This window comes from Coffea arabica, chromosome 2e (assembly GCF_036785885.1).
Source record: "Coffea arabica cultivar ET-39 chromosome 2e, Coffea Arabica ET-39 HiFi, whole genome shotgun sequence".
NCBI lineage: Eukaryota > Viridiplantae > Streptophyta > Magnoliopsida > Gentianales > Rubiaceae > Coffea > Coffea arabica.
This window is the reverse complement of record NC_092313.1, coordinates 4,522,868-4,550,847: the sequence shown is the minus strand read 5'-3', so window position 1 is coordinate 4,550,847 and position 27,980 is coordinate 4,522,868. Positions and strand designations below refer to the sequence as shown.

Here is a 27,980-nt window from a genome sequence, read left to right as displayed (position 1 = left end):
TTGTTTTTGTGGAGACTGGAGAGACGATAGCGATACAAGTACTCAAAAGGCCAGTGGTTCAACAAACAAACCCACAAAAAGCAGTGGATGAAGAAGACAAAAAGCACACACCACTTGCTCTGCCTCTTCCTGCTCTGTTGGAGGCGCAAAACCAATGGTGGCCTCGCTCCGATTAGAGTCTCCGCTGCCGTCGGCGTATTATTCGCACCATTTCTTCCCTGTCAGTACCAGTAACAATAGAACTACAAGTCAGCTTGATTGGAGCCGGTGCCACTACCAACGGCGGCCTCCTACTTGCAGCCTAGAAGTGCAAAAGTTTCCTGTGAAATCCAGTTCCGTGGTTCTTTACGCTTCTTCAGGCGGCAGCACTGCTCCCGCGGATGATGAAACTATGGAACCTCCATCTTCGCCGCCTGAAAGCTCCAAGGACCGCCGCAAGGTGGTACAAGTGGCCTGGGAGAAGCTGGTTCGCTGGTCCCGCTCTTGGCGCTCCAAGGCCAAAACAGACGTTCTTGAACGCGCTAACAAGGTAGTAATATTCCATTTCTATGCATTTTTCCTGTTTATCTTTTGTAAATTGGATGTGAAACGCATCTGTCTTCAATCACATGTGCGTGTTTTTTTTGCACAATGTGGGTGGAAATTCACCTGCAGTTTATTCATTGATAGCTTTTTTGAGATTGTATTATCTTGTCTCGTTGATAAGAGGACACTTTCAATCAATGTAGCTCCTTTGCTTATAGAAATTTTCGGTTATGGAAAAAAGTTTCTTACTGCTATTTATCTGTAAGGTTTGCTTTTTCTTTTTGGAAAATTTTTCTTACGGCTGAATATATCTGTAAGTTTTGGATTTGGAGATGCTTTGCGCCTGTTATCAGTAGTTTTTGGTTTTTGGACAAGCTTTTTACTTGCTGTACATTAGAGGTTGCCAAGTTCACCGGGTGAAGTATGACGTTTTGCTGTGAGTTGCATAAAGCCTTTCTAACTTTCCAAAAATAAACCATTACAGGAAGTGACCTAGAGTAGCTCCTTTGAATGCATTTCTAAAGAAATTATTTGATCCATTGGAATGTAAAAGTGATGAAAGAGATGTTTCACTGAATGGAAATCATATGCAAAGAACTTTCTAAAACACATTCACGAGACCTTCATCATTAGTGTAAAAACCATGTCCAAAATGGACTAGCATCTGCAGAAGTCAAGCTGGTAAGAGCCATATTTTTTCTTTGTTTTGGACAAATTCCTTACTGCTCAGCAGTTCAATATTTAGTTTCAATTAACCATCTAAACTGATTGATACCCTGGATTGGCTTCAAAATGGTGGTTTTTTCCATGATAACATAACACAGTAGGCACTGACAATATGGAAACAGTTTGACGTTGCTTAACCTAGCCCTTGCTAGACCGACAACAAGTGGCCAGACTCCAGGTGCCCCTGAACTTGGTTAGTCATTTCTTAAAGGTGACGATGCTCAGAGGAATGATTTGTTAACCACTTAGGACTCATTATTCATCATTCCTGTTGAGGTTATGTTTAGACCCTCCTTTTGGATTTCAAGGCCTCCCCCCCTCTTTGGAGGATGTGGTGGTATTTTGTTCTGGGATTTTAAGGATAATTTATTTTTTATTTGGTACTGACTAGAGGACTTTAGGTGGTGGTGCTCGGAGGTGGATCTTTTGGAACAGCAATGGCTGCTCATGTTGCAGAAAGAAAGGCCCAACTAGAAGTTAATATACTTGTACGGGATCCTCAAGTATGTCTATCTATAAATGAGAGACACCATAATTGGTGAGTTCCTCTCCCCTGCTCTCTTCTGTACCATTATTTGCACATGTCTGCAAAAAGCTGTATATCCAGCACTCTTGTAATTCCCTTTTCTGTCAATGTACTGTCCTCTCATGCAATTTCACTTTTTCCTTCTGCTTTCCCATTTCAGCATAAAATCTGATTTTCTTTTGAACTCATCTTAATTGTTCATTGATTTCAGCAAGTATTTCCCTGACTACCAGCTACCTGAAAATGTTATTGCAACGACTGATGCCAAAGCCGCTTTGATGGGTGCAGATTTCTGCTTCCATGCTGTACCAGTGCAGGTACCTTCCCTCTACCCCCACCCATCATAGGTGTTTTGTGTTGCTGCTTGTTTCCAAGCAAAAAAGTTGGATCAGGTTGTGCTTTTATTTATTTATTTCTTCACATTTTCCAGCCTACCTGAAATACGCCAGTTTCTTCCATTAACTCGACTCATTACACGAATAATCAACAGCTGCTGTTTAATCTACTGTTTCAAATATTATAATGAGTATTATGATTCTTTTCTGCTGTGATGTTATGAATAAGACACAGGTTGTCAGCTAAATTTGATTGCAGTTCAGCTCAGCATTCCTTGAGGAGATTGCTGCATTTGTTGATCCGGGCTTACCTTTTATATCCCTCAGCAAAGGTTTGGAGCTGAATACGTTAAGAATGATGTCCCAAATAATTCCAAAAGCACTAAAAAATCCTCGCCAGCCTTTTATTGTTCTATCTGGACCTTCTTTTGCACTGGAATTGATGAAGAAATTGCCAACAGGTCAGTTGAATATGTTTTATTGTGAAGACTGTAATTTAGATGGGAAATTGTTGTTTGACGTGATTATAAGTATCTATTCTTAAATGCAGCAATGGTGGTGGCATCAAAGGACAAGAAGATGGCAGATGCAGTTCAGCAACTTTTAGCTTCTAGAAACATGAGGATTAGTACATCCAGGTAGCAGATTTCTTTTAAATCTAGAGAAGAAGACTTCAAAACATCATTCTTTTTCTTTCTGACACACAGAAGTTCTGTATATTACTGGCAAATGGGTTCATTGGGCTGAATCTTGTTCCTAAATGCTCAGCTGAGCTTGTAACCTTGATGTTGCAGTGATGTTACAGGGGTTGAAATTGCAGGTGCGCTGAAGAATGTACTTGCTATAGCAGCTGGGATTGTGGATGGACTCAATCTGGGTAACAATTCAATGGCAGCATTAGTTGCACAAGGCTGCTCTGAGATACGTTGGTTGGCAACAAAGGTTAGTTAACTTGCGTGGAAATCTGAAAACTGATGTTATGTCAACCATTAGTGGATACCCTTTACAAGTTATCCAAGGCTAGAGTATCGTGTAACTTATTGCTTCAATCCTACTTTCTCCTTGATCACTTGGAGGAAGCAAAATTGTGTATGAGATTATAACTGCCTGAATTATTAACTTTGTGCTTATGCATACTTGTATGTTCAAGCATCTAAGTTTGTTTCCCTAGAAATGTGTTTCATGTTCAAGTTACTTGTACATGTCAATTAGAGAGTAGCAAATCCAGAATTTGAGGCTGGTACTGCTATGCACTTGAAGAGACACATTGGTCCAACTGCATATTAGGATTTTAACAAAAACTTGGGGGTTTAAATTAAATGTCAATCAGACTATTTGGAAACTCTCTGGAGGTCTAAACATCATTGCAGGTCTCGCTTTAGTGAGTATCATGCCATGGTGATATTTTTCTGGACTGTCATTCTGATGCATGCACATGATTTATATGTGCAGGATGAGCAATATAGTGCTGTCTTCTAATAGATTACGGAATCTACTGATGGCCTTCTATATTTCTAAAAGTTGTTTAATTATCTGATTTCAGTACCTATATTCTATGACAGCTCAAAGTAATTTGACATTTTGTTTTGGTGCTTTTCTCATGATGTTTGACTTCTCTCGTGCTTTGGTAATTTATTTACGAGGGCAAGGTCATGCCTGCCTTGTTTGTTTCTCTGTTTCTCGTATAGGCGTTGCCAATTCCACAGTTTTGTTTGTGTTGAGTATTTATTGATACTGATCTGTGTTGAATGAAGATGGGTGCCAAATCAACAACCTTGACTAGCTTGTCAGGAAGTGGAGACATCATGCTCACTTGTTTTGTGAATCTTTCAAGAAATAGAACGGTTGGAGTTCGCCTCGGCTCAGGGGAAAGTCTTGATGATATACTGAGTTCCATGAATCAGGTCCTTAAAAAAGTATCTTACTAGCAGACTTGTGTAGCTGGTGTAACTTATTGGACTGGCTATCTAACCGGTTCAGCTTTTAGGTGGCTGAAGGTGTATCAACAGCTGGAGCCGTAATTACACTGGCCCAGAAATATAAGGTTAAAATGCCAGTTTTGACAGCAGTTGCCCGTATTATTGACAAAGAACTGACACCGACTAAAGCAGTTTATGAGTTGATGGCCCTCCCTCAGGTTTGCCCATGTCCAATTAACACAAGGAAAGAGAATTCTTTAGGTTGATCCTGCATGATCTTAGATGATTACACATCATCACTGTTGCACTTTTCTGTAATACTGAATGGAGTGTTTTTTTTTTTTTTTTTTTTTAAATAATTAATTAATTTAATCTAATTCTTATCTCGTGCAGGTTGAAGAAGTTTAAAACCTATGGATGGGTGGAAAGACAAACAAAAACTTGATACTGCAGCAATACTCTAAACAGATAGTGCTATTGTAAAAGGTTACAGGCCGAAGTATCAGGGCAGAATCATTTGTCTTCCGTTTTTCTGTTTCCGCCTCTTCCTTAAATCTCTGAGACCGTTACTTCAAAACATCCTCTTTATGAGGTGAAGAATTTTGTAGAAAACATTTGTTTGTTGATCAATGCAAAATATTCCACGTACTAAATTCTTGCTATTTCATCGTATTTATATCGTACTTCAATTAACTGTCGGTATTAACGGAAAAGGAGAAAACGTTATCCCATACTCAAGATGCCTTCTTCATGCATGAATGGTCGTGAGAATAAGCATCCTACTGAGCACGCTTTCACGCTACACTTAAAAGGCGGGAAGTCGGTCCAGCTTTTGACGTTATACTTCTATCGCCATGTCCTGAAACGAAACTCTGCTTCGAAAAGTAGAAGCAAAACAAGCTTTTTCAGCTTCAAAAAATGATGATATGTACCGCAACTCGATCAAATTACGCCCTTTATCAACTCTGTTTGGAACCCATGTACCTTCCTTGCTGAACTCCAGCATCAGAGATTTAGTCCAACAAGGACGTTATTTCGAGGCCCTTCAGTTATATGCCAAACAATCTTATTTCCCTCTCTGTACGTCCAAATTCACCTTCCCTGCTCTCCTCAAAGCCTGTGCTTCTCTCTCAAATCTTGGCCATGGAACCGCTATCCATGCCACCATCATCACAATGGGTTTTCAATTTGACCCTTACACTGCCGCTTCACTCATTAATATGTATGTCAAATGCGGGTCTCTTTGCAATGCAGTCCAGGTGTTTGAAAATGGGACGCACTCGACAGCAGTGGCTCAGGATGTTACATTTTGGAACTCTATGATTGATGGGTTCTTCAAAAATGGGCTTATCAAGGAGGGCTTGTTTCAGTTTCATCGAATGCAGTCGTCTGGTGTTAGCCCAGACGGATATTCTCTTTGTATTCTCCTTCGTGCGCTCGATTCCAATTTTGGTGTTCGAAGCGGAAAGGAAATCCATGGTTATGTTGTTAGAAAGTCGTTTCTTTATGACACTTTTGTGATAACTGCGTTGATTGATATGTATTCCAATTTCGGTTGGCCAATGGATGCTTGGAATGTTTTTGAGAGGCTGCAGGATAAGAATAGTAGTATTGTAGTTTGGAATGCGATGATAAATGGTTTTTATGAGAATGGATGGTGGAATGACAGTCTGGAGCTGTATACATTGGTAAAGAATGAGGGTTACAAACTTGTGGCTTCTACGTTATCTACTGCATTGGCTGCTTGTTCTCATGTTCGATATTTAGACTTCGGAGGGCAGGTTCATGCTGATGTGATTAAGGTGGGTTGTGAGGACGAACAATATGTTTGTACTTCTCTATTGAGCATGTATGCTAAGTGTGGATTAGTTGAAGATGCAGCAAAGACTTTTAACTCTGTAGCAAATAAAGGAGTTGAGATATGGAACTCCATGATCTCAGCTTATGTTGGGAATAACACTGCTTATGATGCTTTGGTTATGTACCATCAGATGAGATCAGGTGCAATTCCTTCTGATTCATTCACTATATCAGATATTCTAGTAGCTTGCAGTGTGATGGGATTGTATGATTTTGGGAGGGCAATTCATGCAGAGATCGTTAAAAGACCAATACAGAATAACCTTGCTGTGCAGAGTTCTCTTTTGACTATGTACTCAAAGTCTGGAAGTCTGGTCAATGCTCTTGATGTTTTTGGCAGCATGGAGAGAAAGGATGTAGTTGCTTGGGGTTCTATAATATCAGGTCATAGCCAAAACAGGAGATTCAAGGAGGCTCTGGATTTGTTTAAAGCAATGGAGTCCAATGGTATGAAAGCAGATCCTGATATTATGGCAAGTGTAATAAATTCCTGTGTGGGATTAGAAAATATAGATCTTGGTTGCAGTATCCATGGGTTTGTCATAAAGAGAAGATTCGAATTGGATGCCTTCGTTGGTGGTGCCCTTATGGAATTTTACTCTAAATGGGGACAACCAAGGCTGGTTAAAACTGTGTTTTCTGACATTTTGAACAAGAACTTGGTGGTTTGGAATTCTTTAATTTCATGTTACTGCCAAAATGGTCTCTTAGATCTTTCAATTAGTCTTCTTCCTGAAATGATGCAGCATGGCTTGTATCCGGACCCTGTGTCAATTACCACCGTTCTTCTTGCTATCTCATCAGCAGTGGCATTGCTTAAAGGGAAGGCAATTCATACTTACAAGATGAGACTTCAAATTCTACATGATATTCAAATGGAGAATGCTTTGATTGACATGTACATGAAATGTGGATCCTTTGTGTATGCTGAGCACGTGTTCCATAACACGTCTACTAGGAATTTAGTCACTTGGAACACTATGATTTCTGGTTATGGATCTCACGGAGAATTCCCTAAAGCAATCAATTTTTTCAACGAAATGAGAACCTCTGGTATCTACCCTGATGGCGTGACATTTCTTTCCCTGATTTCATCTTGCAACCATTCAGGTTTGGTCAATGAAGGCCTGAAATTATATGAACTGATGAGAGAATACAGAGTTGAGCCTGGAATGGAGCACTACATTAACATGGTGGACCTGTTAGGTCGTGCTGGATTCTTGGATGATGCTTATGGTTTCATAAACAACATGCATATTGAGGCTGACGAGAGCGTCTGGCTATGTTTATTATCAGCTTGCCAAGTCCATCGCAAGATAGAGCTTGGGGAATTGGCTGCCCAAAGTCTATTCAAGATGGATCCTACCAATGGTAGCTACTACATACCCTTGTTGAACTTGTATGTAGATGCTGGTTTACAAGACAAGGCAGCAAATTTGAGGTCATCAGTGAGGCAAAGAGGATTAAAGAAGACCCCAGGATGCAGCTGGATTGAAGTGAAAAACCAGGTTGATGTTTTCTTCTCAGGTGATTCATCCTCTAGAAAGACAATTCAAATCTATGAAGCACTTCAAAGTCTCAGGAGTAATATGAAAAGAACAGAAGATTCTCTTGAAGTTGAAGATGCGGTCTAAGAATCAGAGAATCGGATATGATTTTCTCTAAACAGCTTTTAATCATCAGCAACTGTTGCTTTGATGTTGAAGGAGCTTTTAGAACTTGAATTCTACAAGAAGCCATAAATGTTGAATACAAGTGGATATTTTTGGAGGTTTTTGACTCTTTCTCGAATGAGATTAAGAGTGATTTTGGCAAAGACGGAGTTCTGTGGAGCAGGGAAAGAATGGAAACGCGTGACTGACTGGGTGCCATATATACATACATGATGAAGAAACCAAAAATCCAATTGCGATCATCATAGAAATTACAAAATATCTTCAACAGTTATGTATCTTGTTTACATGGCGAAGGTAAAAAGTGTACCCTTGTCATTTGACCATCATAAGTGGACCAAAATTTGAAACCCAGGCTTTGACATTCCTGATGCTAAACTACTCAAGGAAATGACGAAGTTGAGTTGAAAATGCCTGCGGTTGCAGGGCAATTCATTGGAACAGCTAGAAATAATCTAGACGCCTAGGGGGATCATGATTTGGATTTTGAATGCAGAAAATGTTTCATTTTACCGAATAATCCAAGTCCTGTTGTAGAGATGTTGAAAGCTTTCTCATCAAAGTTGCCATTAACTCTAGTTACGACTTAAGGCAGATGAAGCCTTGGTCTCGCTAAAAATGTTTAGACCCTGGACTTCAGAGGTTCTGGTGCAAGTCTCACGAGGAGTTGTGAGTTTGTTTTAACTTTATATCAGTGTTTCTCGCAGGTTACATTTAATATTATGAAAAAAAAAATATTATTTTAAGCGTCATAGTTCTCAGGTCATTCACTGCATTGAAATTAAAATGAAAAAGAGTGGCAATGACATCAATGAATATTAAGATTAGACATGGCAATGAGAGAGTACTGGGATGGGGCGGGGTAGCACACATCTGCCCCATCCATCGCCCTATCCCCTGCATAGTAAATTTTAAAAAATTACATACATACATACATACATATATAATCCAACTAGTTTTTGTTGAGACTCACGTCCGCAATCTATTAGTTGTTTCTTTAAAGTTATTGTTGATTGGATACTTCCTGTCATATTGGAAAAAACAGCTTGTCCTTGATAGCTTACTTTTTATAGTTTCAAGAGATGGTTGGGAAGTGATGGGAGAAGAATCTATACGACTAGCTTCTCATCTGGCTGTTTTTTTGAAGCAGCTTGTCATTGACCAATGTCTCCATGTAAGGCAGTTTATCAAGAGCATTTGCTACCCTTGCTTCTGATATATGTACCTTTTACATGTAAATGATCCATTTGTCTTCTTCCCCCCAGGGAAACACGAGGCAGGGCGAGGCAAGGGGATTTATTTGGCAACCGGACAGGGGGCAGGGGATCAGGGGAATAATCCTCCACCCCAACCGGTCAATGTCTCCATGTAAGGCAGTTTATCAAGAGCTTTTGCTACCCTTGCTTCTGATATATGTACCTTTTACATGTAAATGATCCATTTGTCTTCTTCCCCCCAGGGAAACACGAGGCGGGGCGAGGCAAGGGGATTTATTTGGCAACCGGACAGGGGGCAGGGGAAGAATCCTCACTCCAACCCCGTCCCGTTGCCATCCCTAATGAAGATAAAAGAGTTTGGCATGGGCTTCGACATAAATAACCACAGCAGAAATGTCTCTCCTCATGGGAAGGCCGCTCCAAATACAATGGCCCAAAGGTTGTAAGCATAAGAAGCGCGCGATGGATGAAACGTATCCAAGTCTCCTGGGAACACCACAGACAATAGAAAGACGGACCTTCAAATTTCATATGAGCCATAGCAATCTTTTTGACAAAATTTATCGATATTGGCAAACCCACTAGAGGGTTATAAATACAAGATCCTAGAATCATTTTACAACTCCCATGAAATTCCTCTCAGTGCATAGAGTACTCATCTTGGACAGCTCAAATGGTAAAGACTGGCAAAGTTACAACAACAAAATTCTGCACGTCCATAGAAAAAGGTTCGTGCCGAGCTGTCATAGTCAATTCTCCCAGCAACCCCCCGCCCCCCAAAAACAAAACCCCCAAAAAAAAAAGAAAAATCGTAAGAGGAAACTAATGATTTACGAGCCTTATGGCTTCCAATGCCTTCATGCATAAACCTCTTGGACTCCTCAGCTTATCAGAAACCCAACCGCCACATAAAAACAATCCGTAACAGAAAACTATGGCACAGGTAAGAGATCTACTGCAATATTTTTGACTCGCAATTCTATGGTATAATCTTTCTGCAGCCTTTGCAACATAAACACGAAAATGTAGCCAAACTCGTGCATGTAACATGAATCTATGAACCATGAGAGATACAAGATAGTAGGGTACTATTCTCTCTTGTCCTCTTCAAGATCTTCTCCTAGTCCAAATACATGATCAGATGTAATTGAAGCTTTTCTTTCCTTTCTCTCCAATTTGGTTGCTAAATCTCCAGCTACTTTTACTCCACTGCTGGTCAAGGGTACGCCCTCCTCCTCATCTTCAGCTGTCTCATCTGAGTATGTATATCTGCAGGTCATATTTAATCTCATAAGTAGCTGTTGCTCAAGATAGTCCTCTCCTTAATTTGTGCTGCCTTTAGTGTAGACCAAAATCAAACAGGAAGGGGAAGATTCATAAGATGAAATCCTTTAAATATTCAGAACGGTGGAGTCAAGTTAGCTCATAAAATCTCATTATTTCATTATTTACAAACTGGAATAATTAAGTGCAAGCTCCAGAGAGAGAGATTCAATGATTCACGCACAAAATATTAGCTTTACTTTTTCTGAAGAAATATTTTCTTTAAGAATGCGTAAAAGAACCTAACAAGAAGGAAATTTATTGTCCTCTCTCTCTTTCTCTCTGCCCCTGAGGGTGTTGTTGAAGAATGGAAAGTATAAAGGGCACCAATATTATCACTTTTTCTTACTGGCCTCTTAAATGCATACAAGTTGGAGTGTCATATATGTAGGACATTGAGCAATCTTGTTGCAAAATAACAATGTCTCAACACTCTTCCATCCCAGGATATTGCCATAAATGCTAAATGCAGCAACACTGACAATTAAAGAAGCAGCAATGAAGAAACAAAAAGTCATTGAAAATTTACCTAGTAGGATTGCGCGATGGTGCCCATAGGACACATATTACTGTCAACAGTAAGTAAGCAAGCAAAGTCCAGAAAGCTGGGATAATCCAGGCTGTTCGCCACAGTTCACTATATGGATCACTTGCATTAAAGTATAACTGAATCACCAAAGGTTAACAATTTTAAGTTTCAGAAGTAACAAAAATCAAATTGTGCGATATACGTATAGCGGAACGTGCATTTACCTACAAGAAAAGAAATCTCAGAATCAAAAAAGGGACTGTATGTCTTCTATAAGAAAACTTAGTTAAATTACATATCCTGACAGGTTCTACCAGACAGTGTTTTCAAACAAAAGTAGAACTTTGAGAGAGAGAGAGTACCTCATAGCCAATCCAAGCAACAGAAAGCAGAACAGATACTGCAAGAGCATTTGTAAACTTTCGGTAGAGCTCAAGTTTAGCAATGCTCCTTCTAATCTGAGATCAGTAAACAGTTTTAACATAAAAACTAACTTCAGTACTGGCACTTAAATGACAAAAGAAAAGCTACACAATATCAATAATATAAAAAACAGATGTTCTTGCACATACAATAAGCTGCTATACACATTTCTAAAAATCTATACATGTCTCAATCAGAGGCAATAGTTACATTGCAAATGCTGTAATAGATAGGCCAAGGTTGTTAATTAAACATGCATATTGTCAAATTACTTGGATGACCCATTTTCAGAATGTTAGGGAAGCAGTGTAAGCTGTTGCTAGAACACCATAATGGACCATAGTCACCATACAGTCAAGTGTCCAAAATAATTTTGCTTCATCACCTTGGAATGGAGGATTTCCCACCACCCACCACATGCGACAGAAGTTGAAGGATTATTTAAGCAAGCAGAACGCATATTGTGGTTAGGGTTACAATTGACTGGAAGCAAAAGCTTTGGCTGTGGTCATCGCGCAATTTGGGATGTGCCATCAAGGGTAATCCAACAGGCAAGAGCATTATACTGAACCTTGATAAACATAATGAAAGTCCAATGCAAAACTATGCCAGTTACCTGAAGTTTCTCCAACGTTTTAGATAATGATGAGAAAATCCAAAGGATAAATGTGGCATCCAAGACAGCCACTGGTAGCACCAAAAATAGCCTTGCTTTCCCAGAAAAATCATTGATATTTCCCAAATGTTCAACGAGCTCAAGGGCTTCTGAAGCCATTAAATATATTATACCAAGAAGAAATACTTTTGAGGTGACGCCACCTAGGGTGGGCCGCACGATGCCATAGCCCATCGAGACCACCAGAAGGAGAAGGCGAGACACAGTCTTTTTGATAGCGCTGAAGGAAACGGCCCAAAGGGTAATTGCCATTGGTCTGTAACCAACAGCATTAAAATTTGAATATTCAAAATACCAAAGAGCCATTTCACACATACCCAGACCAATTACAGCAGTTATATGGTAGTGCAGTTGTATTACATCTTTCCAACACTGCACAAACCGAACAAACCAGAATAGACCAAGCGCAAGATATGCCAGAGACATAAATCCATAAAATGACATAAGTGGAGCCATCTTCCCAGGTAGATAACCATCTGGGTTATGCCAGACAGTTTTTCCACTAATTAATGTGCCACGGAGCTCTGGATTACAGAACATGAAATATAGATAGTACATCCCAGTTTTGTTGATCTCAACAGTTTTGAGCACCATTGTTGCCTCTTCATTTTTTCCTTCAAAGGAGGTTTGAATCCGCATTGGCCAACCAGGATTATCAGGCTCCTGGCGAATTATAACCTCTCCTAACTTGCAGGATCCATCTTTAGCTAGAGCCGGAGTGCAGCATATAGCATCAGAGTTCATAAAAGAGCCCCCAATCTTGTTCCTGTCCTTCACTTCAACTATGATGGCTTCAACTGTTCCAGTACTCTGCTGCATCTCATTCTGCTTGTTTGCGGCCTCCTTGGTTCGCCTAAAAGAGATGGAGTCAAACCTGAAAACATGTCAAATGAGCCAAATGAATATTTTAGGGGGAAAAAAAAGAAAAAGTCATCATCTCAACCTGCTAAAAGACATCATAAATTCATGCATTAAACTTCAATATTTTCTGAAAGAAGTATTGAGTTGTGTAACTTTTACTTTTTCACAAGAGAAATTGCTGAAGGAGAGAATCTTGGCACACTAACATCATATTCTTCTCGTTCAATTAATGATGCATATATGATATCTGATCGCCGGCAACCTAAAATTAACTCAAGATGCCATCCAATATGTGGCAAAAGACAAGTGTTCAAGTGTCCAAGCGTCCTTGTGCTTTTGAACAAGAAATAAAGAAGGGCAATACTTGCCTAATAGAATTGAATCCCAAACTTGCCAACTAAAATTGCACATGATAAGGATTTTATGCCCTTAATTGTCCAAGATTAGATTTTTGCGTACACAATAATGGTTCGAAAAATTCTCAATGATTTGTTGTCTCCTTTGTTTCAGGATTTATCAGTATTGAAGAATGTAGAGACAGGCAAGGTCAATCATGCAACTTCACATTCCTGAGCTCCCATCTAAATATCCAGGTTAAGAAGTCAATGCTGCATATGCCACCATTCTCCCTGTCCCAACATCAATCTGTATCATATCTTGTATTACGGGTCAGAAACACTGTCTGATAAATCTTTGACATCCATTATCCAGTTAAATCAACACTTTACTAGACACACCCTCGGATTTCCAAAGAAGCAAACCGTCATAAATTAACCACACAATCGAACTACATTTTCACAGAAACCTTTGAAAAAATGAGAGACAGCAAAATTTTGAAAATCTTGGCTGTTCAACCATAGGAATAATCCGTACGATGAAACAAACAAGAACAAAACGCATCCAATAATAACCCCTTCCTTTAAAATGGAAAATAAAAAATGAAAATGCCTGTACATCAAGAGCAGTTGAGTTAGAAAACAAGATTGAAACTTTCACAATATGGCACCGGCACACCCAAAAAAGGAAAAGGTTCTTGGAGGGTATTTGTATCTTTTTTCCCTTTTTGGGCCGCCGGGGGGGGGGGGGGGGGAGGGGGTCGGTATGGGGCGAACAGAGGGTGAAAGAGAATAAATATGTTTAAAAAAAATTAAAGAAAGAAGCGAATTCACCTGATAAAGGACTTGCCGTCAAGAGGATTACTGGAATCATCAGAAGAGTTTTTCTGAGTGTCACCAACAACCCTTGAAGCATGAAGACCTTCGTTGCCTCCCAGAAAGAAAAAAGAATTGTACTGGGGTATGAACGCAGCATTCCTGTACTCATGAATCGAACCCTTTACTCCAGCCATCATCCAATTCACCACCAACAGAAATTCTAGTAATAGCCCAATTCCTACCCTGTTCATCATGCACCTCAGATCAAACAAATGTCTCTCTCGGTATCTCATTTCCCACCCCTCTCTAGATATGTACAAATCTGATTGACTATTTGATTATAAAGAAATTTTACTGCAAAAGGCCAGTTTTTGGATGCTCAAGAAAGGGGAAGAAAGAGAAAGAGGCAGTTGAAAGAAGAAGATGAAGGTGATAGTCGTTATATTGGTATTTATATGCTCTCACTCTCAGTCGTCTACTGTGTAATAGCAGCGCTGAGGTGCTCTTGTACCCAATTGGGTTTTGGAGTTAACTTACGAACAACGAAGGTACGGAAGTAATTAAATATGGGATCTCGGAATTCTGATTTTGAGTGCTCGAGGGATATATATCCCATTCTGTTTTTGTTACACTTTCTATCGCCGGGGCTGGGCTCTGTAGCGGAGTTAGTTCTATCAAATTTTACTGATTGCTTAAACAGGACAAAATTCTATGTTGAAGTAGTGGAGTCGGCATAGCTTTTGGGCATTAAAACTAAAATCAGTCACTATTAAAGACCGAGACCGACCAGCAAGTGAGCTTCACTCGTCTAGGATAATTGGGTCTATGTGGTGGTTATATTTCAATTAAGATTTTGTCGTCGAAAATAATAGTAATACAATCTTGTGTAACACCAGTTTGGGAGTTACCAAATGACAGGATGGGCTTTTCTGAAACGTTAAAACACACGAATAGCAGACACAGTTGCGCCGCTTTTCACTCTTTTTTTTTTTTTTTTTTTCCAGAGACGATAAACGTAAACCTATTCTATCCTACACTAAGGGGAAGGGGGCGGATCTAAGGAGGTTCAGGGATAATCCGAAGGGGACTGAACCACCACCGGACCAGATGGGTGCACAGCACACCCGCTTGAATTTTTTTTTGGAAACAAGCCACTTAAATATGGCATTTTGATGGAAGGCAAGGTTTGATCCCTTACCTCCCACCCCACCAGTTGTGCTGCTTTTCACATGTTAATATTTATTATTGTTTCGCGCAAATTTTACGAGTGGAATGTCGTCAGTTTCTCGCTTCTCAGCAGGGTGAAAAATGCTGAAGAGAGATCACATGATGCATCTATCGTTTCCAAAAAAAAAAAAAAAAAAAGAGATCACGTGATGCATGTAAAAAGGTCCATCATTGAGTACAAACCCAGCAGCTCTTTCCCCATAGCAATTTGCATGCGCCTCCGCTCTTTGTCGTACCTGCAACATCCACGCCCCTCTCTGCCTGCCTCCTGAAACTTGCACAACTTCCCCATCTTCAGGCGCATTTTCTTGCACTTCTAAATTGCCAAAACCGAAAGATTATGCGACGCACGTTAGTGCCGTAGCATCTTCTACTCAATTTAACAATACTGAAAACATCCATCGCGTTTAGCAGAGCCATATATACTAACAAATATCACACACTTTTTTTTTCTTTTTGAGAATATACGAAATCTAGCCGTTAAAAAAACATTACAACTCGCCCAGGAAAGAGATGTATCGATCCTAAATTTAGGTATTGCAAGCCCTTGAACAGTAAAAATAATACCGTAATTCAATTAAAAAATGAGACATTACAATCGCATTTGATGTCTTCCAAAACTAGAAGTACAGCTCATCTTGATCTAGCTACCAAAGTTCGTCATGGTTCAACTGAACTTAAGTTGCCATAAGAGAAAAATGTACACAGCTCCTTTCTGTCTTCAGCATTTCTTACACCCTATGTCCACTTTCATTTCTTAATTTTTTTTGGCAATATGATAGAACTGCTAATTTACATCCCAGATGATGTTCGATTTATCCTCTGAGCACCCAATCTTGGAGCAGCAGGCTTCGATCCTCGACCTCTCCCAGCAGATAATGGCTTTGCTCTGGTGGTAGGAGGAGGTGCTGCAATAGCTGCCCAAGGGTCATCATCACCTACAGCGTCACTTGATTTTGTGCTGGGAGGCTTAAAAGAAGTTTTTGGCACTGGAGCAGCAATAGAAGCCCATGGATCATCATCATCATCATCTACCGTTCCACTTCTTGTTGAGCTCAAAGGTTTGGATGTTGATTTTGGAGCAGGAGCAGCTATCGAACCCCACAAATCATCATCTTCACCTTTGCTCGTCTTTGATGTGCCTTTTGGTTGCAAACTTGTAACTGAATCAAACATAGTATCGCTCATAAGACAGACAAATGAGATTCTATACAAAAACCAAATGTGGGCTCAAAGATAACTCTTAAACTCACCAGCACCAACATCAGACAAACCAATCACTAGTTAATTTTCTTTCCTTTTTATTTGCATTGGGGTGCAAAAGTGGCAATTCACTTGACCAGACAAATTTGTGAATATCAACATCCTTGTACTTCTAACACACAGCTTAGGCTCAAAAAGCACACGATAGAAATGCACAAGGACAAAGTGTCCTCACCTTGTGGCTTTGGCTGCATGACAGGCCGCTTTTGAGCTGCTTGGATATTCGCAAGCACTGGAGAAGGTTTGGGATCGTCAAGTGGTTCAATGTCATCCCACCCATTCTTTTCATCCTCAAGATCTTCATGAATTCCATTTTCAAGTTCCCCCCATCCATCAGTGGATGTCGGGGAAACTGGTACTGGTTGATTCACTGTATCACTACTGGAACTTTTGTGCATTGGGTTTAGACTTGCACTCTCCATCACTGCATTGATCATCATGAATCAACATCAGACCTTTTGTCAAACATTAACACCACCATATAGCTTTAGAAAATGAAATTCACCTAAGTAATCAAGAGTAATTTTAGACTTTCTCAAATTTTGCCACAACCCACAAACTCACTTAAACCACATACTACCAATTTCATTTTGCCTGGTCAATTTTTATTTATGGGCCTACATGTGCACTAACACACAACTTTTCTCCTGGTTTGGATGCATCTTCCACTCGCACCTTTCTTTCGACCCCTATTTTCAATGTAACCTCCAAACCTATTGCATTTTCTCTTCAATGACACAACAGATGAGGTTCCCAAAGATCAACTTATAAACCAACAAACGCATTGACAAACCATATAAGCAATTTTTATCACCCAAAGAAATCTTTATTGGAGATCCAACCTGAGGCATTGGAGGCGGCGGAACTAAGAGGTGCACTTGTGTTTGCAGAAGGAAGATGAGCCTGTTCCGTAGGTTTGCCTTTCAGAGTCAAGGAGCTCATGGCCCATCTGCATCATAAAGGTGATATTGGATGTGAACAGAAGATCCCTAATGAATAAATGCATGTGGAAATCATTGTCATTGACACAAAATATATTAATGTTACGTCATAAAATCACAAGGGAATGCAAGCTCTCAATAATATAAAGACCAAAAGAAATCCAGTATGACCTAAGCAAGCTACAGCTCAATAGGAACGGAAACAAAGAGGTTTCCTAGATCAAATAAAATAATTACACTCTCTTAAGATATTATTCCCCATCAGTGTATAATAGAATGTGATAAGCAAAAGCTGGTAAGAGGCAATCAAGAAACCATACTTGTCTAAAGCTATGAAAAAACTAGAATAGCAAACAGAAAAGAATAAGCTACAAGAGGACTTGCATTTAAGCTTGGAAATATCTATCCACAAGAAAGTCTCAAGCATGAAATTATTCACAAAATTGGATCCGTATCACAATTAAAAATCAGCTACAGAGATAACATCAGGGGCCATTCGCAATCCATAACAAGTAAAGATGCCAATCATGACCTGGCCTATAAAATAAGATTAGCTCTAAGCAAGCATCACAAGCCTATAAAATCACCAATTCCAAAGATGCTGCTTAACAAATTAAATTAGAAAAAGAAAAGAAATGCTTCTGCACAAATGAAAAGAAATCTAAGTTATGGAGGAAAAACATTAAACTAAATAACAAACTTCAAAATTTACATACCCAAGTAAACCTGCATTTCCAGGAATCTGTGAAATTCCAGTGCTTGCTGCCCCAGTGTTGTCCCCAGCATTAGCCTATAAAGTACCACAGAGACTATCAGTACCAAGTCAACAAATGTATGCAAACATAAAACATTATGGTTAAATAACAACGAAACATATATTTCATTGTGAGCTGGACTCGACATCCCAGGCTAAAATTTAACCGTGCAGAACCAAGAGTTAAGTGCATATAAATGCCAGGAAGAATGCTAAGTGGAAAACCTGCAAGCAAGCCCCGAAATTTAAGACAATGATGTCCATTTGTAACTTAAGGCACAAGCTCATACATAGGCAGTAGAGACAGATATGTGACTAAAACACATCCAAATGTCTGCATGCTAATAGATTGAACTTGCGCAGAAATTTAACATCTTCATCAACATAGTTAACAGATGCTTGTTTGGTAGTACTATAAAAAAACAAATCTTTAATCAGATGGCAAGGAGATCATCTTAGAGTTATGGCACAAAATGGGTGAAACAAGTGCTCTAAATCAAACATTTTGTGGAATTGGAAAATATTTGCATCGATTGAGCTCTTCCCAGACACAATTCACAATCTATAAATGACACAAGTAAGATGAATAAAATTCATAATACAAACCTTTTGAAGATATTGTTTAACTAATTGCAAAAATTGCTCAACAGCTTGGAATGCCTTTGATTGAACATCACTGCACCAAAAGGAAAGATAAACAATTTCCAAGACATGATTATAAAGTATGAAATACCATTTACCAACTAAAGCAAGAATACATGAAACAGGGAACATGAGCACCAAAAAGTATGAAATATGTTGGCAACTCAAGCATGTGATTTCACGCAGAAAACTATGTAAGGTGGAACTCCGAGGATGCAAGTTGGTCCAGAATCACCTTATAAAAGTAGTTCAAGGTTCCTATTTTTTTGCATGTTCAGCTTGTTCAATAGCAATCCCAGAAAAAAAAATTCAAATCATTTTATGGGTTGACCTCCACTTCGTATCCTGTCATAGAACTATTGAAGTCAGTTGTCCTTACACATTGTCTCCAATATTTCAGTCAGATGTATTCCATATGGGTTGCCCTCCATTTCATATGCTGTCATGTTCGTCCTTACATGCTCTGGCTCCATATTTCAGCCAGATGCATGCCATCAAACTAGAGCACTGATTGCACTCATTAAGCGCATCTTAACCACCAAAAGAATTCCTACTAGAAGGAAAATATCCAATCATTCTTCTATCAGTCAATACTTCAATTACTCTGATAAAAGACTTTTCTTCATCCCAATTTTGCGACAGCGCTTTCTCTCTGTCAGAATAAGCTAAGGTCCTCTAAAGAACAGGAGAAAATGGAAAGAAATCATATAAATAAATAAATAAATAACCATCTCCAGTCCTGAATAACTAGGAAAACTTACATGTCAAGACGAGTAAAGAGACACACTCTTTAATTCGATTGCTAGTGCACCGTCAGCTTAAGTAATTAATTAGCCTTGCAGTCATAGGCCTACCAACCAGCTCTCATAAGCCTATGCATGCTAAGAGATCTAATAATGATGAAACGCTTCAAAATGAAACCATGGATCTCCAAGTTTAGCAAATAAAAGACATTAGTAATAAAATTTGTTCCTCTTGTTTGGTTCTCAACAAGAAGGAAACATAAGCAAAAGACATTTTTAAAATTTGTTCCTGCCACCATCCACCCTCTCAAAAGATTTTTTCCCTCAGCATGCAAAAGACACTTCTAATCTCTCTCCAATTTTTTCTTCCTATTCCTGTTTTTCCATTTGGTAACCCTTTCAAGAATTGCCATAAATTATAAATGACAAGGAAACAGAAATCCCACCTAATATTGGGTAGTCCATTATCTTAAAACAGCAGCTATCAGTCTTCCCAAGTAAAAGGTTATAAGGCAGATGGAAAGAACACACTATCATAAACATAATTCTACATATTATCAAACAAGAGATCTTAAAAGAGATTGCCTCTTCTACAACATTATGTCTAGGCTGCATAATATGCTCTTCCAAGTCAAGATGCTAGATTAGCTTGCATAGTGCTGGAAATTTCAAGGTCTATTCAACATGAACTAGTCAAAGTCAAATGATATTTGTGTATGAAAGGCAACATAATCATCAAATTTTCAATAGAAACAGCTCAACAAACAAATATAAAATTTGATAGAGGAAAAAAAAAACTAAGCTAATAGTTACAAATAAGAAGGAAGAAAGGTACCTGTCAGGATCAATAGTCAATACAACAATATTAGGCAAAATCCGAGTTGCAATCTCAGTCACATCATAATAAGAGCTGGTTGCACATAAAGCCATGATACCTGGCACCCACAAAATCTCCTTGTTAATTTACATTTATTTTCATCTACATAAAAAAGAGGGCAAGGAAGAGCAACATTTTGAAAAACAATTCAAATCCCAGCACCCGGTAGGACATGGACACTAGAACAGCACCAAAATTTGCCCAGAAATATCATTTCCCAAAATAATAATAATAATAAGAGGGAGTTATTCCACCTGCTCCTCGGGCTGGTGAAAATGTGTCATGCAAAGCACGAACTGTAAAGGCATTTATCAGAACTCTTTTCCTCGTCTGTGACAAGTCAATCCATCAGAAAGAGCATTTCATATACTAAACAGCCCAAAAATGTGCCCGATAAATAAATAAGTAATGATTAATGCCATCAACTTTGTTAATGGGAAAACAAATTCATGTCTTCATAGAAGTCTACCAGCAAAACCAAGATCAATCATATCTACTACAAACAAATATAAAGATTTTCAACCACAACAAAAAATCATAGCAACTCTTAACTGACCCCTTCATTGAGATAGCTGGCAATGTTTCCAAGCAGTATGGTAGTATTCGTTCTGATCGCTGGTTCTTCGTCAACCTTCATCAGTTCCGAAAGATTAAGAAACAAGCCACCAAGGGCATAAACAAGAAAAAATGATTCCACATGAAGCTAAGACACATCTATAACCACCAAGGAGAAAGCATAGGAGAAGCAAACTATAACTCAAATAGTCATGCTTTTGAAATACCTGTAGCTTTGACAGATACTTCAGCAAGGATCCTGAGATGGTGCGATGAGATAGCTGCATATAAAGAACCATAAAAAGTATAAGAAATCTTTTACACACCAATTTTCAAATTAAGCACACTTTCTGCTGTTAGAAACATTTGCTATCAAAGAACTAAATTGTACTCTCTAGAGCCTTGAACAAGTAGTCAACTAAACAAGTTTATGGAAACTGTGCTAATATTAAGCATGTTAATCCACCCAACATGATCATAACTTCCTTTGCAGCTATTCAATATCTATCTACTCTGGAATGAAAAGAGTTCAAATGCAAAATTGGTCAGACCAACAAACATCAGTAAAGAATAGACAAACAATTTTCAGTATTCCAGGGTAAAAATCTTACACTATCAATTCAAACACATGATTAATATTCTCATGATTATGAAACACATTACAACTAGTTATTAATTGAAATAAAAGCTATTAAGAAATCTACCTATTATTGTGGATTGCATACTGTTGCTTACAACACCTTTTTTTTGTTTTGTTTTGTTGTTGGGGGGAGAAAAAAGTCTCTTAATTCCAGACATAAAAGGTTACTAGCGTGCAACTATTTCAGTAATTATTTAAAGGACTAAATACAGACATCTCAAGTGTCAAAAGTGGGCAGTATAAGAGGCTAAAATCAATTTAGTTGTAATTACGGCAGGAAATTCAAGCTATGACATACCTTTGGAGCCAGAATTAGCATAGATTTAAGTGTCAATTCCCTTAAAAAAGCAGAGGTATCAGAGAAGCCAGTAGCCACATGAGGATAAACCTGACCAAGAAAATTTGTCAGCAAATTACACTTTCAGATTTACTGCAAGAATAAATCATGTTGCTATTGACGGAAGGAGGATAATCAAATTACTCATGCCATACTTGTTCATCAACAATTTGTGTAGATAATGATTCCCCATATTGATCAATATGCTGCAATAGTCCAACTCTAATTGCTCGGTCATTAGAGGCAAATAGTTTAACAACCGTTGGTACAACCTACAATTCAAACCAGGAGAATTAAACTGACGAGATCTACAAGCTGGTATGCAGAGGACAGTGCAAAGAAATGTGAGCACAAGGCAACAAGTTACAACAAAGATAATAAGAGTGCAACCTTGGAACTAAATTCTTCGGTAGAAAGCCAGGATCCCATTTTCAGGAATGCTGTCAAAGCAGGTGCAGCGGCAGAACCAAACTCTAAAGCTGAAGCCAGTAAAGGAAGCAACTACAGGAACCAAAAAATAATACGATAAATTCCAAAGAAAGCCCATAAACGGGATCTGAATGAAACCAATAAAATGCTTCCAATACCTTTTTTAAGACAATTTCACGAGGAAGCTGCTCTGCCAAATTAGGAAGCTTACGGAAAAACGTATCCTTTTCAACGCTATCCTTCAGATTAAGAATTTCCATGAAATGTATAGTCTCGACCAACTTGTTCTGGAAATATTCTGCAAAGAGAACAAGTAGCACTTCTGAGAGTGGATAAATCCATGAAAAAAATTGTAATACTGAAGATTTACATCACAATGATCAAATATTCCAAAAATGATGCTAACTATATTCCAGTACAGCAATAAACTACCCTTATATCCACTTTCGTTTTAACCTACTTTGCCTATCTAATTGTAAACTTAACACAAGAATCACTCCTCCTAGGTTTTTTTTCAATTCATAGCCAGTAGAAATGTGTAAGAATATTAATTTAAAAATTGGAATCAAATTATTAGAGACAGACTGAGGGTGAAGCAGAAAATGGAGACCAACCACTATTCTCCAGAAGCTTGGATGCATTTAACCTGCGAGAGGGTGCAGAACTCAAAAGCCGCTGATAATCTGGAAGTAGAGACTGTGAGAAAGGAAAATAAGAATAGCATATGAAAAAAAAAATTCAAATCACAGGAAGTTTAAGCAACCTATGCACAATTTCCAAATAGCAACCATCCAATAGGTTAGATGTAGCCATAAAAAGGGACAGAAAAAAACTAAGTAGAGTATCAAGGAAATTTGGAAGCATCACAGAAAATCATAGAATCATATTTGACAGAAAATCATAGAATCATATTTGAAGTGATTTACCTTTGGAATTGAAGCAGTGTTACGCAGCTCATCTTGTTTACCCAACTTTGTACCAGAAAAGAGTTCATAAATAAAACAGCCTAGTCCAAAAAATAAAAAGAAGGAAGGAAGAAGAATGAATTGCAATTAGAAACAAAGAGGTACAGATAACAAAAACCTGTCTAAGATTAGTCAAACAGCAAATGGGATGATAACTATTTTTAAGATGCAACAAAAAGCTGAAAACTACTTTTAAGATAACTTCTTTGTCCACCAGAACTAAGAAGTGGTCAAAAAAATCAGTCTGATGACAGTAGAAGCTTTACAAAATTACCATTTCAAGAGAAAGAGGTTCTCTAACATTAAAGCCAACTCCGAATTTTTATGTCCTTTACCAATCTCAAAGCTGTTTAATTGCTGAGAAGCAGGGAAAGTACTTACCCAGACCCCAAGAATCAAGAGCCCAAGGCGGAGATTTTCTGATTGTTGCCCAGTCAGACTTTTGCAACTCCATTGGTTTGTATTGTGAACCAATAAGCCACTCATATTGCTATACAAAAATGAATAAAAATCACTATGAAAACATTTATACACAAATCTCACATATGTACAAGCAATTAAAACGAGTTAATAGTCACATGAAATAGCAAGTTTGGCCAAATTTGAAAATATCCTTAAAGTGGACAACTGCTAACAAGAAAAGAATATTAAAAAGCTGCACCAAAATGTATAACCATATAACTGTTTGGATCAAGTTGACCCAAACAAAAAATTGGGATACATGATTCCTCAATTATTGCTTTAGTAGTCTACAATTGACATGAATTAATCCTTATGGTGATTTTATAGTTGCTATTGGTATCCTCTAATAAATTACCCATAGACTGGATACCATCTGAAGCAATTCTGAGTGCATATATTACTAATATAATAAAGAAGATATAAAATTATACTGTAACCAATTATCTTCATTCAAGCCCATCACATACCAGCATTGGTCCAGTAGAAATTTCATTACTCCCATCAAACTCAGAAAGAACATCGAAGGCATGCAGTTTCCAGTCCAAAGTTTCTGTAACAACAACACTAGCCATACAAACATTACCATGAACCTGCACCGACAGGAAAACAGTTAAAAATGAGAACTTATAGAAGACACCAAAACAAGAATCTCAGTTAGGACAACAGATAAGAAATAAATTGAAAAGCATCCACGGGAACCACAGCAGCAGTTTTTACAAGTTCTTATATTACAAAAGATGATATCTAATCCTCCAAATCATAAAAACGCCAGCTTTCTGTGCATGTCTGAAAACAGAATTTTCGAGTTCCAAGAAAACAGTAAAACGCTTCGATGCATGTGCAGAAAGCTAAGCAAATTGAAAAAAACTCTCCCTAATAAGGCTTAAAGACTGATCATATACTTAATTAAAATCAAGGATATCTGAAACACAAAGGTAAAGTATAGTGCAAAAGATGGCCAAGTTATCACTTATCAGCAGGTCAATTTAATTTGCATCAAGCAGTTCAACTTGAAACAAATATTTACAGGGGAAATAAGAGGAAAACTTCAAGCAATGTGTACATATACTTACTAATTTGCAGTCATTATTCAAGAAGCTAACAGCTTTAGCTATCCGGTGCAGCCCCCACGCAAAATATTCATCTCTGCCAACAGATTAAGGTAAAAGTATACCAATAAAAGACTTGTAAACAAGTTATTAAAATCAAACAAGCATTCTGTCTGCTATGCAGTAGAAGAATTAATAGTGAATAGTCTAGAGGTTAGAAGACAAAGGACAAGTATTTGGTCCTCATAGAAGTGTTACAAAGTGCAAATAGAAACTGAAAGTCAGATGATACCTGATATTCAGAGACAATATAAACAACTACAGGCAAGCAGCATGAAAAGCATAAAAATGACCATAAAAGAAATCATGCGATTGGAAATGATGAACACCTGTACCTCTAGGCATTGAAAATGTAACAAGAAACAGGCATTAATCAGCCGCATTAAAATATATACCTTTGGCTACCTTTTAATGCTAATTCCTTGATCTTCTCTGACAGGGGCATTACAGGCTCCGTGACTATGTAGATGGTAACCTTAGTGGTAGAACCATCAACAGTCTCAGCCTCGGAGCTGTGAAGAAATGATAGAATATTTGGATGCCGGACCTGAAAGAGAAGTAAACAGAAGTAGATTATAGCTCTACACACCTTAGATCCTATGCAGGCAAAAAACTCAAGGTAGAAAGAATCTTCTGAAAATTTACAACATTACTTATAGTCAATAGCAACATTTGGTGCGGTTTCTTCCACCTCCAGAAACATATCCATCACTTTTCTAATGTATGACTATAAAACAAGCACCAACATTGGCAAAATAGATGAATGGGATTAGACAGTAGACAATTTCCACCAAAAGACCTATTGCTTTTTCTCAGCTTCTCTCTTCTGATGCATAAGTCCACAGACAAGTACATAAATCCTCATTTAAACACAAAACTTCTGAAAGAAGAAGAATTTGACTTCAGTCAGATTCCAGCAAATAACTCCTCGTCTGAAGGCTTTTTATTAGAACAGGAGTAGACTAAGACCCAAAACCTATGTGCTAGTTTCCTGCTATGTGATACTACATGCATATAATTAACTGCCTACCCTCATCTTAGCGACTCTGATCTCAACCCATGCAGATACCAGTGCTGCCGCAAAAGCACATATCTACTGAAGAATATAGCCTAAAATACTTGTGCATAATTTGCCTCAATCAACACTATATAGAGAAGAGAGTTCTATGAACTAATGTATCACTAAAGAAGAAACTTAGTTTTCAATCGTCAATGTTGTTGGAAATAAGAGCAATTTCTAATAAATTTGCACAGCACTGACATGCTGTCAGCAGCAATGTCATTTTCATTCAAAAGACAAGACTCAATTGGGGAAAGATGCGTACAGTGTTTTCTTTCACAGATATGAAAGTATGTTTTCCAATTGTTGGTTCGCATAATTGCTCTATTGGAAAATTTCTTCAGTTGCTTAAAATATTCACTACTGATTTTTACTTAGCAAATAAATAAGAGCTATAATAAAACAAAGATAGTAGATGTAATCCAGCTCCACCAATACACCTGCTTTCAAATGAGGGCAAGGCAAAATAAAAAAATAAGAAAATTGAACTAGGAATTGAAACAGCGCCCAAAATGTGAAGATGAAAGTATGCATATTATGGATGGACAATAAGCTGCTTTTGAAGTTTATATCATTAAAACAGAAACAGAAAGAATCAACTAAAAATGTTTGGCATCTTTGCATCAACAGTATGCAATACCATTACAACCAGTCTAAAGGAGACTACAAAAACCAAAATCACTGGCTGCATCAACATGACAATTTGAAATTTGTAAGATTATATCAGGTTGAATATCAACTGAATGAAATCAGATGTACTATGAAAAAAAGGAACCCAAAGCATCAGGTAAAAGGTTAACAAAAGCAAACTAACCATTGTTACCTTCCACCTAAACCAGTTATTACAGTTGATATCAAAGTTCAAACAGCTCATTTTGTCCTTGACATGCCCATAAAATCACATTCCTATTTGATTGGGAAGAGTGGGAGTAAGCATTTTTTACTGTTAAAATATTCTTGCCAAGTTTTCCATGAGAAACAATATCAGAGAGCAGAAGGAAATACTGCCATAATCATAATTTGGTTACAGATTAAAAGACACTAAATAATGAATGTCAACAGAAGATCAAATGTCTTTATAAGAACCTTAACTCCATAATAGGAAGTTCAACTTTGCATTATTAATCAAACCAGAGAACTGAAAATGCACACTGAAACATATCATTAAGACATACCGTACGTAATCGCTTGACACCATTGCGACCAGCAGCCAAATGCCCATCATTTGCATTATTTCCTTGAAGAGAAAATATTGACACGGGAGCCCCGTCGTCCTGTTAGATTCAGAGACCAAATACTTGAAAAGAATAACCAGAAGCTTATCAACATCAACAAACACCAACTGTAGCTAAAGCTTAAAAAAAATTACACAAGACTTTGGCATCGCACATATATGACTCAGTACAATGATAGGCCACCAATTTACACATCCAGGTGCGTACAGTCAGTTTCCCCAAGTACAGACTACCAACCTCAGGCAAAGGTCGAAGACAATTGCTCATGGAAAAGAGAACTCATGAAAGACAAACTGAGAGAGAAAGGCCTTAACATTCCGTAATCATCTCTATTAACTGGAAATGGCTAGCAGAAACCGACATATCTAGACTAACACAGACTATTATCAACAAATCTCAGCACCTTCTTCATAATTCTCACCTAGACTAATAAAAAATCGAGCCATGATTTAACATTCAGATTCCAAGCAATAATACCAAATACAGAGAAATTAAGAGAGATCAAACCAAAACCCTAGAAGATATGAGTAAAAACATCTGAGATCACAAATTGACTAATGTAAAGTAGAAACTAAAGTAACCGGAAAACAAAAAAAAAAGATCACGCAAGCAGATACCTAGGAATATATAGTAGCGTGAAATATGATCCAATAAAATGGTAATGGAAAGGAAGAGGAAATTGGACCTTGGAAGTGCCGCGAAAGTGAACCCAAGAACCCCAAGCAGAGGAATAAGGTTCGCCGATGTTGTACGGCAGATCTTTAGGGCCTGTACCAGATCCGACCACCACTCCTTTCAAGAATTTCAACATCTTTTCTCTACTTTCTGCGATCTATATATCTATCTTTCCTCGAGTTCGGGAAAGAGGGCTGGGGGCTGTGGATATACGGACAGAGTCCGGAACAGGGGAGAAAGCGGGATTAACAGAACCGGACGAAAACCGGTAATTTTGATATGCTGCTTAGATCGGGTGTTTCGCGACCTACGGCGGATG

At 38.2% G+C, this 27,980-nt stretch overlaps 4 protein-coding genes across 9 annotated transcripts; 2 read left to right on the top strand and 2 right to left on the bottom strand.

Moving 5' to 3' along the window:
- Positions 1-6: 6 nt before the first annotated feature.
- Positions 7-4,693, top strand: LOC113730241 (glycerol-3-phosphate dehydrogenase [NAD(+)] 2, chloroplastic-like). Of its 2 annotated transcripts, none has more exons than XM_027254797.2 (9): positions 7-529; positions 1,653-1,789; positions 1,989-2,094; positions 2,372-2,573; positions 2,663-2,750; positions 2,907-3,054; positions 3,867-4,016; positions 4,100-4,249; positions 4,425-4,693. In XM_027254797.2, exons 1-9 carry the CDS (start codon positions 155-157, stop codon positions 4,437-4,439), a joined length of 1,371 nt encoding a protein of 456 aa, XP_027110598.2. In that variant the 5' UTR covers positions 7-154; the 3' UTR covers positions 4,440-4,693. The 2 variants fall into 2 exon arrangements, with proteins under 2 accessions (XP_027110598.2, XP_027110601.2); XM_027254800.2 differs by having other exon boundaries at positions 405-529; positions 1,643-1,789.
- A 123-nt stretch (positions 4,694-4,816) lies between these two features.
- LOC113733441 (pentatricopeptide repeat-containing protein At2g40720-like) lies at positions 4,817-9,405 on the top strand. Its single transcript, XM_027259808.2, has 4 exons — positions 4,817-7,861; positions 8,638-8,738; positions 8,830-8,932; positions 9,024-9,405. Exon 1 carries the CDS (start codon positions 4,958-4,960, stop codon positions 7,523-7,525), a length of 2,568 nt encoding a protein of 855 aa, XP_027115609.2. The 5' UTR covers positions 4,817-4,957; the 3' UTR covers positions 7,526-7,861; positions 8,638-8,738; positions 8,830-8,932; positions 9,024-9,405.
- Positions 9,406-9,734: 329 nt separating this feature from the next.
- Positions 9,735-14,460, bottom strand: LOC113730240 (uncharacterized). Of its 2 annotated transcripts, XM_027254794.2 has the most exons (5): positions 13,763-14,443; positions 11,673-12,606; positions 10,996-11,091; positions 10,634-10,770; positions 9,735-10,050 (listed from the first exon to the last, which is right to left on the bottom strand). In XM_027254794.2, the coding sequence occupies exons 1-5, from the start codon at positions 14,038-14,040 to the stop codon at positions 9,870-9,872; spliced, it is 1,626 nt and encodes a 541-aa protein (XP_027110595.1). In that variant the 5' UTR covers positions 14,041-14,443; the 3' UTR covers positions 9,735-9,869. The 2 variants fall into 2 exon arrangements, with proteins under 2 accessions (XP_027110595.1, XP_027110597.1); XM_027254796.2 differs by lacking the exon at positions 9,735-10,050 and having other exon boundaries at positions 10,728-10,857; positions 13,763-14,460.
- A 1,061-nt stretch (positions 14,461-15,521) lies between these two features.
- Positions 15,522-27,925, bottom strand: LOC113730239 (uncharacterized). Of its 4 annotated transcripts, none has more exons than XM_027254792.2 (21): positions 27,672-27,925; positions 26,927-27,025; positions 25,087-25,238; positions 24,656-24,728; positions 24,050-24,172; positions 23,502-23,610; positions 23,082-23,161; positions 22,770-22,851; positions 22,314-22,453; positions 22,117-22,227; positions 21,882-21,998; positions 21,688-21,777; positions 20,977-21,030; positions 20,751-20,825; positions 20,449-20,524; positions 20,153-20,252; positions 18,539-18,608; positions 17,895-17,968; positions 17,080-17,186; positions 16,413-16,661; positions 15,522-16,137 (listed from the first exon to the last, which is right to left on the bottom strand). In XM_027254792.2, the coding sequence occupies exons 1-21, from the start codon at positions 27,795-27,797 to the stop codon at positions 15,767-15,769; spliced, it is 2,478 nt and encodes an 825-aa protein (XP_027110593.1). In that variant the 5' UTR covers positions 27,798-27,925; the 3' UTR covers positions 15,522-15,766. The 4 variants fall into 4 exon arrangements, with proteins under 4 accessions (XP_027110593.1, XP_071934385.1, XP_027110594.1 ...); XM_072078284.1 differs by having other exon boundaries at positions 26,927-26,988; positions 27,672-27,806; XM_027254793.2 differs by lacking the exons at positions 26,927-27,025; positions 27,672-27,925 and adding an exon at positions 25,345-25,481.
- Between the last annotated feature and the right edge of the window lie 55 nt (positions 27,926-27,980).

What these genes read in the sequence shown, in the direction of transcription:
- LOC113730241 (XM_027254797.2), top strand. Translation starts at nt 155, where the DNA reads ATGGTGGCCTCGCTCCGATTAGAGTCTCCGCTGCCGTCGGCGTATTAT. An exon ending in GATGAAGAAATTGCCAACAG is followed by an intron (nt 2,574 to 2,662) that starts GTCAGTTGAATA and finishes TCTTAAATGCAG; the next exon opens with CAATGGTGGTGGCATCAAAG. An exon ending in TACTGAGTTCCATGAATCAG is followed by an intron (nt 4,017 to 4,099) that starts GTCCTTAAAAAA and finishes TTCAGCTTTTAG; the next exon opens with GTGGCTGAAGGTGTATCAAC.
- LOC113730240 (XM_027254794.2), bottom strand. Translation starts at nt 14,040, where the DNA reads ATGAGATACCGAGAGAGACATTTGTTTGATCTGAGGTGCATGATGAAC. An exon ending in GACGGCAAGTCCTTTATCAG is followed by an intron (nt 12,607 to 13,762) that starts GTGAATTCGCTT and finishes ACATGTTTTCAG; the next exon opens with GTTTGACTCCATCTCTTTTA. An exon ending in CCATCGCGCAATCCTACTAG is followed by an intron (nt 10,051 to 10,633) that starts GTAAATTTTCAA and finishes TATGACCTGCAG; the next exon opens with ATATACATACTCAGATGAGA.
- LOC113730239 (XM_027254792.2), bottom strand. Translation starts at nt 27,797, where the DNA reads ATGTTGAAATTCTTGAAAGGAGTGGTGGTCGGATCTGGTACAGGCCCT. An exon ending in GTGTCAAGCGATTACGTACG is followed by an intron (nt 25,239 to 26,926) that starts GTATGTCTTAAT and finishes CTTCTCTTTCAG; the next exon opens with GTCCGGCATCCAAATATTCT. An exon ending in TGCTAATTCTGGCTCCAAAG is followed by an intron (nt 21,031 to 21,687) that starts GTATGTCATAGC and finishes CTTTATATGCAG; the next exon opens with CTATCTCATCGCACCATCTC.
- LOC113733441 (XM_027259808.2), top strand. Translation starts at nt 4,958, where the DNA reads ATGTACCGCAACTCGATCAAATTACGCCCTTTATCAACTCTGTTTGGA.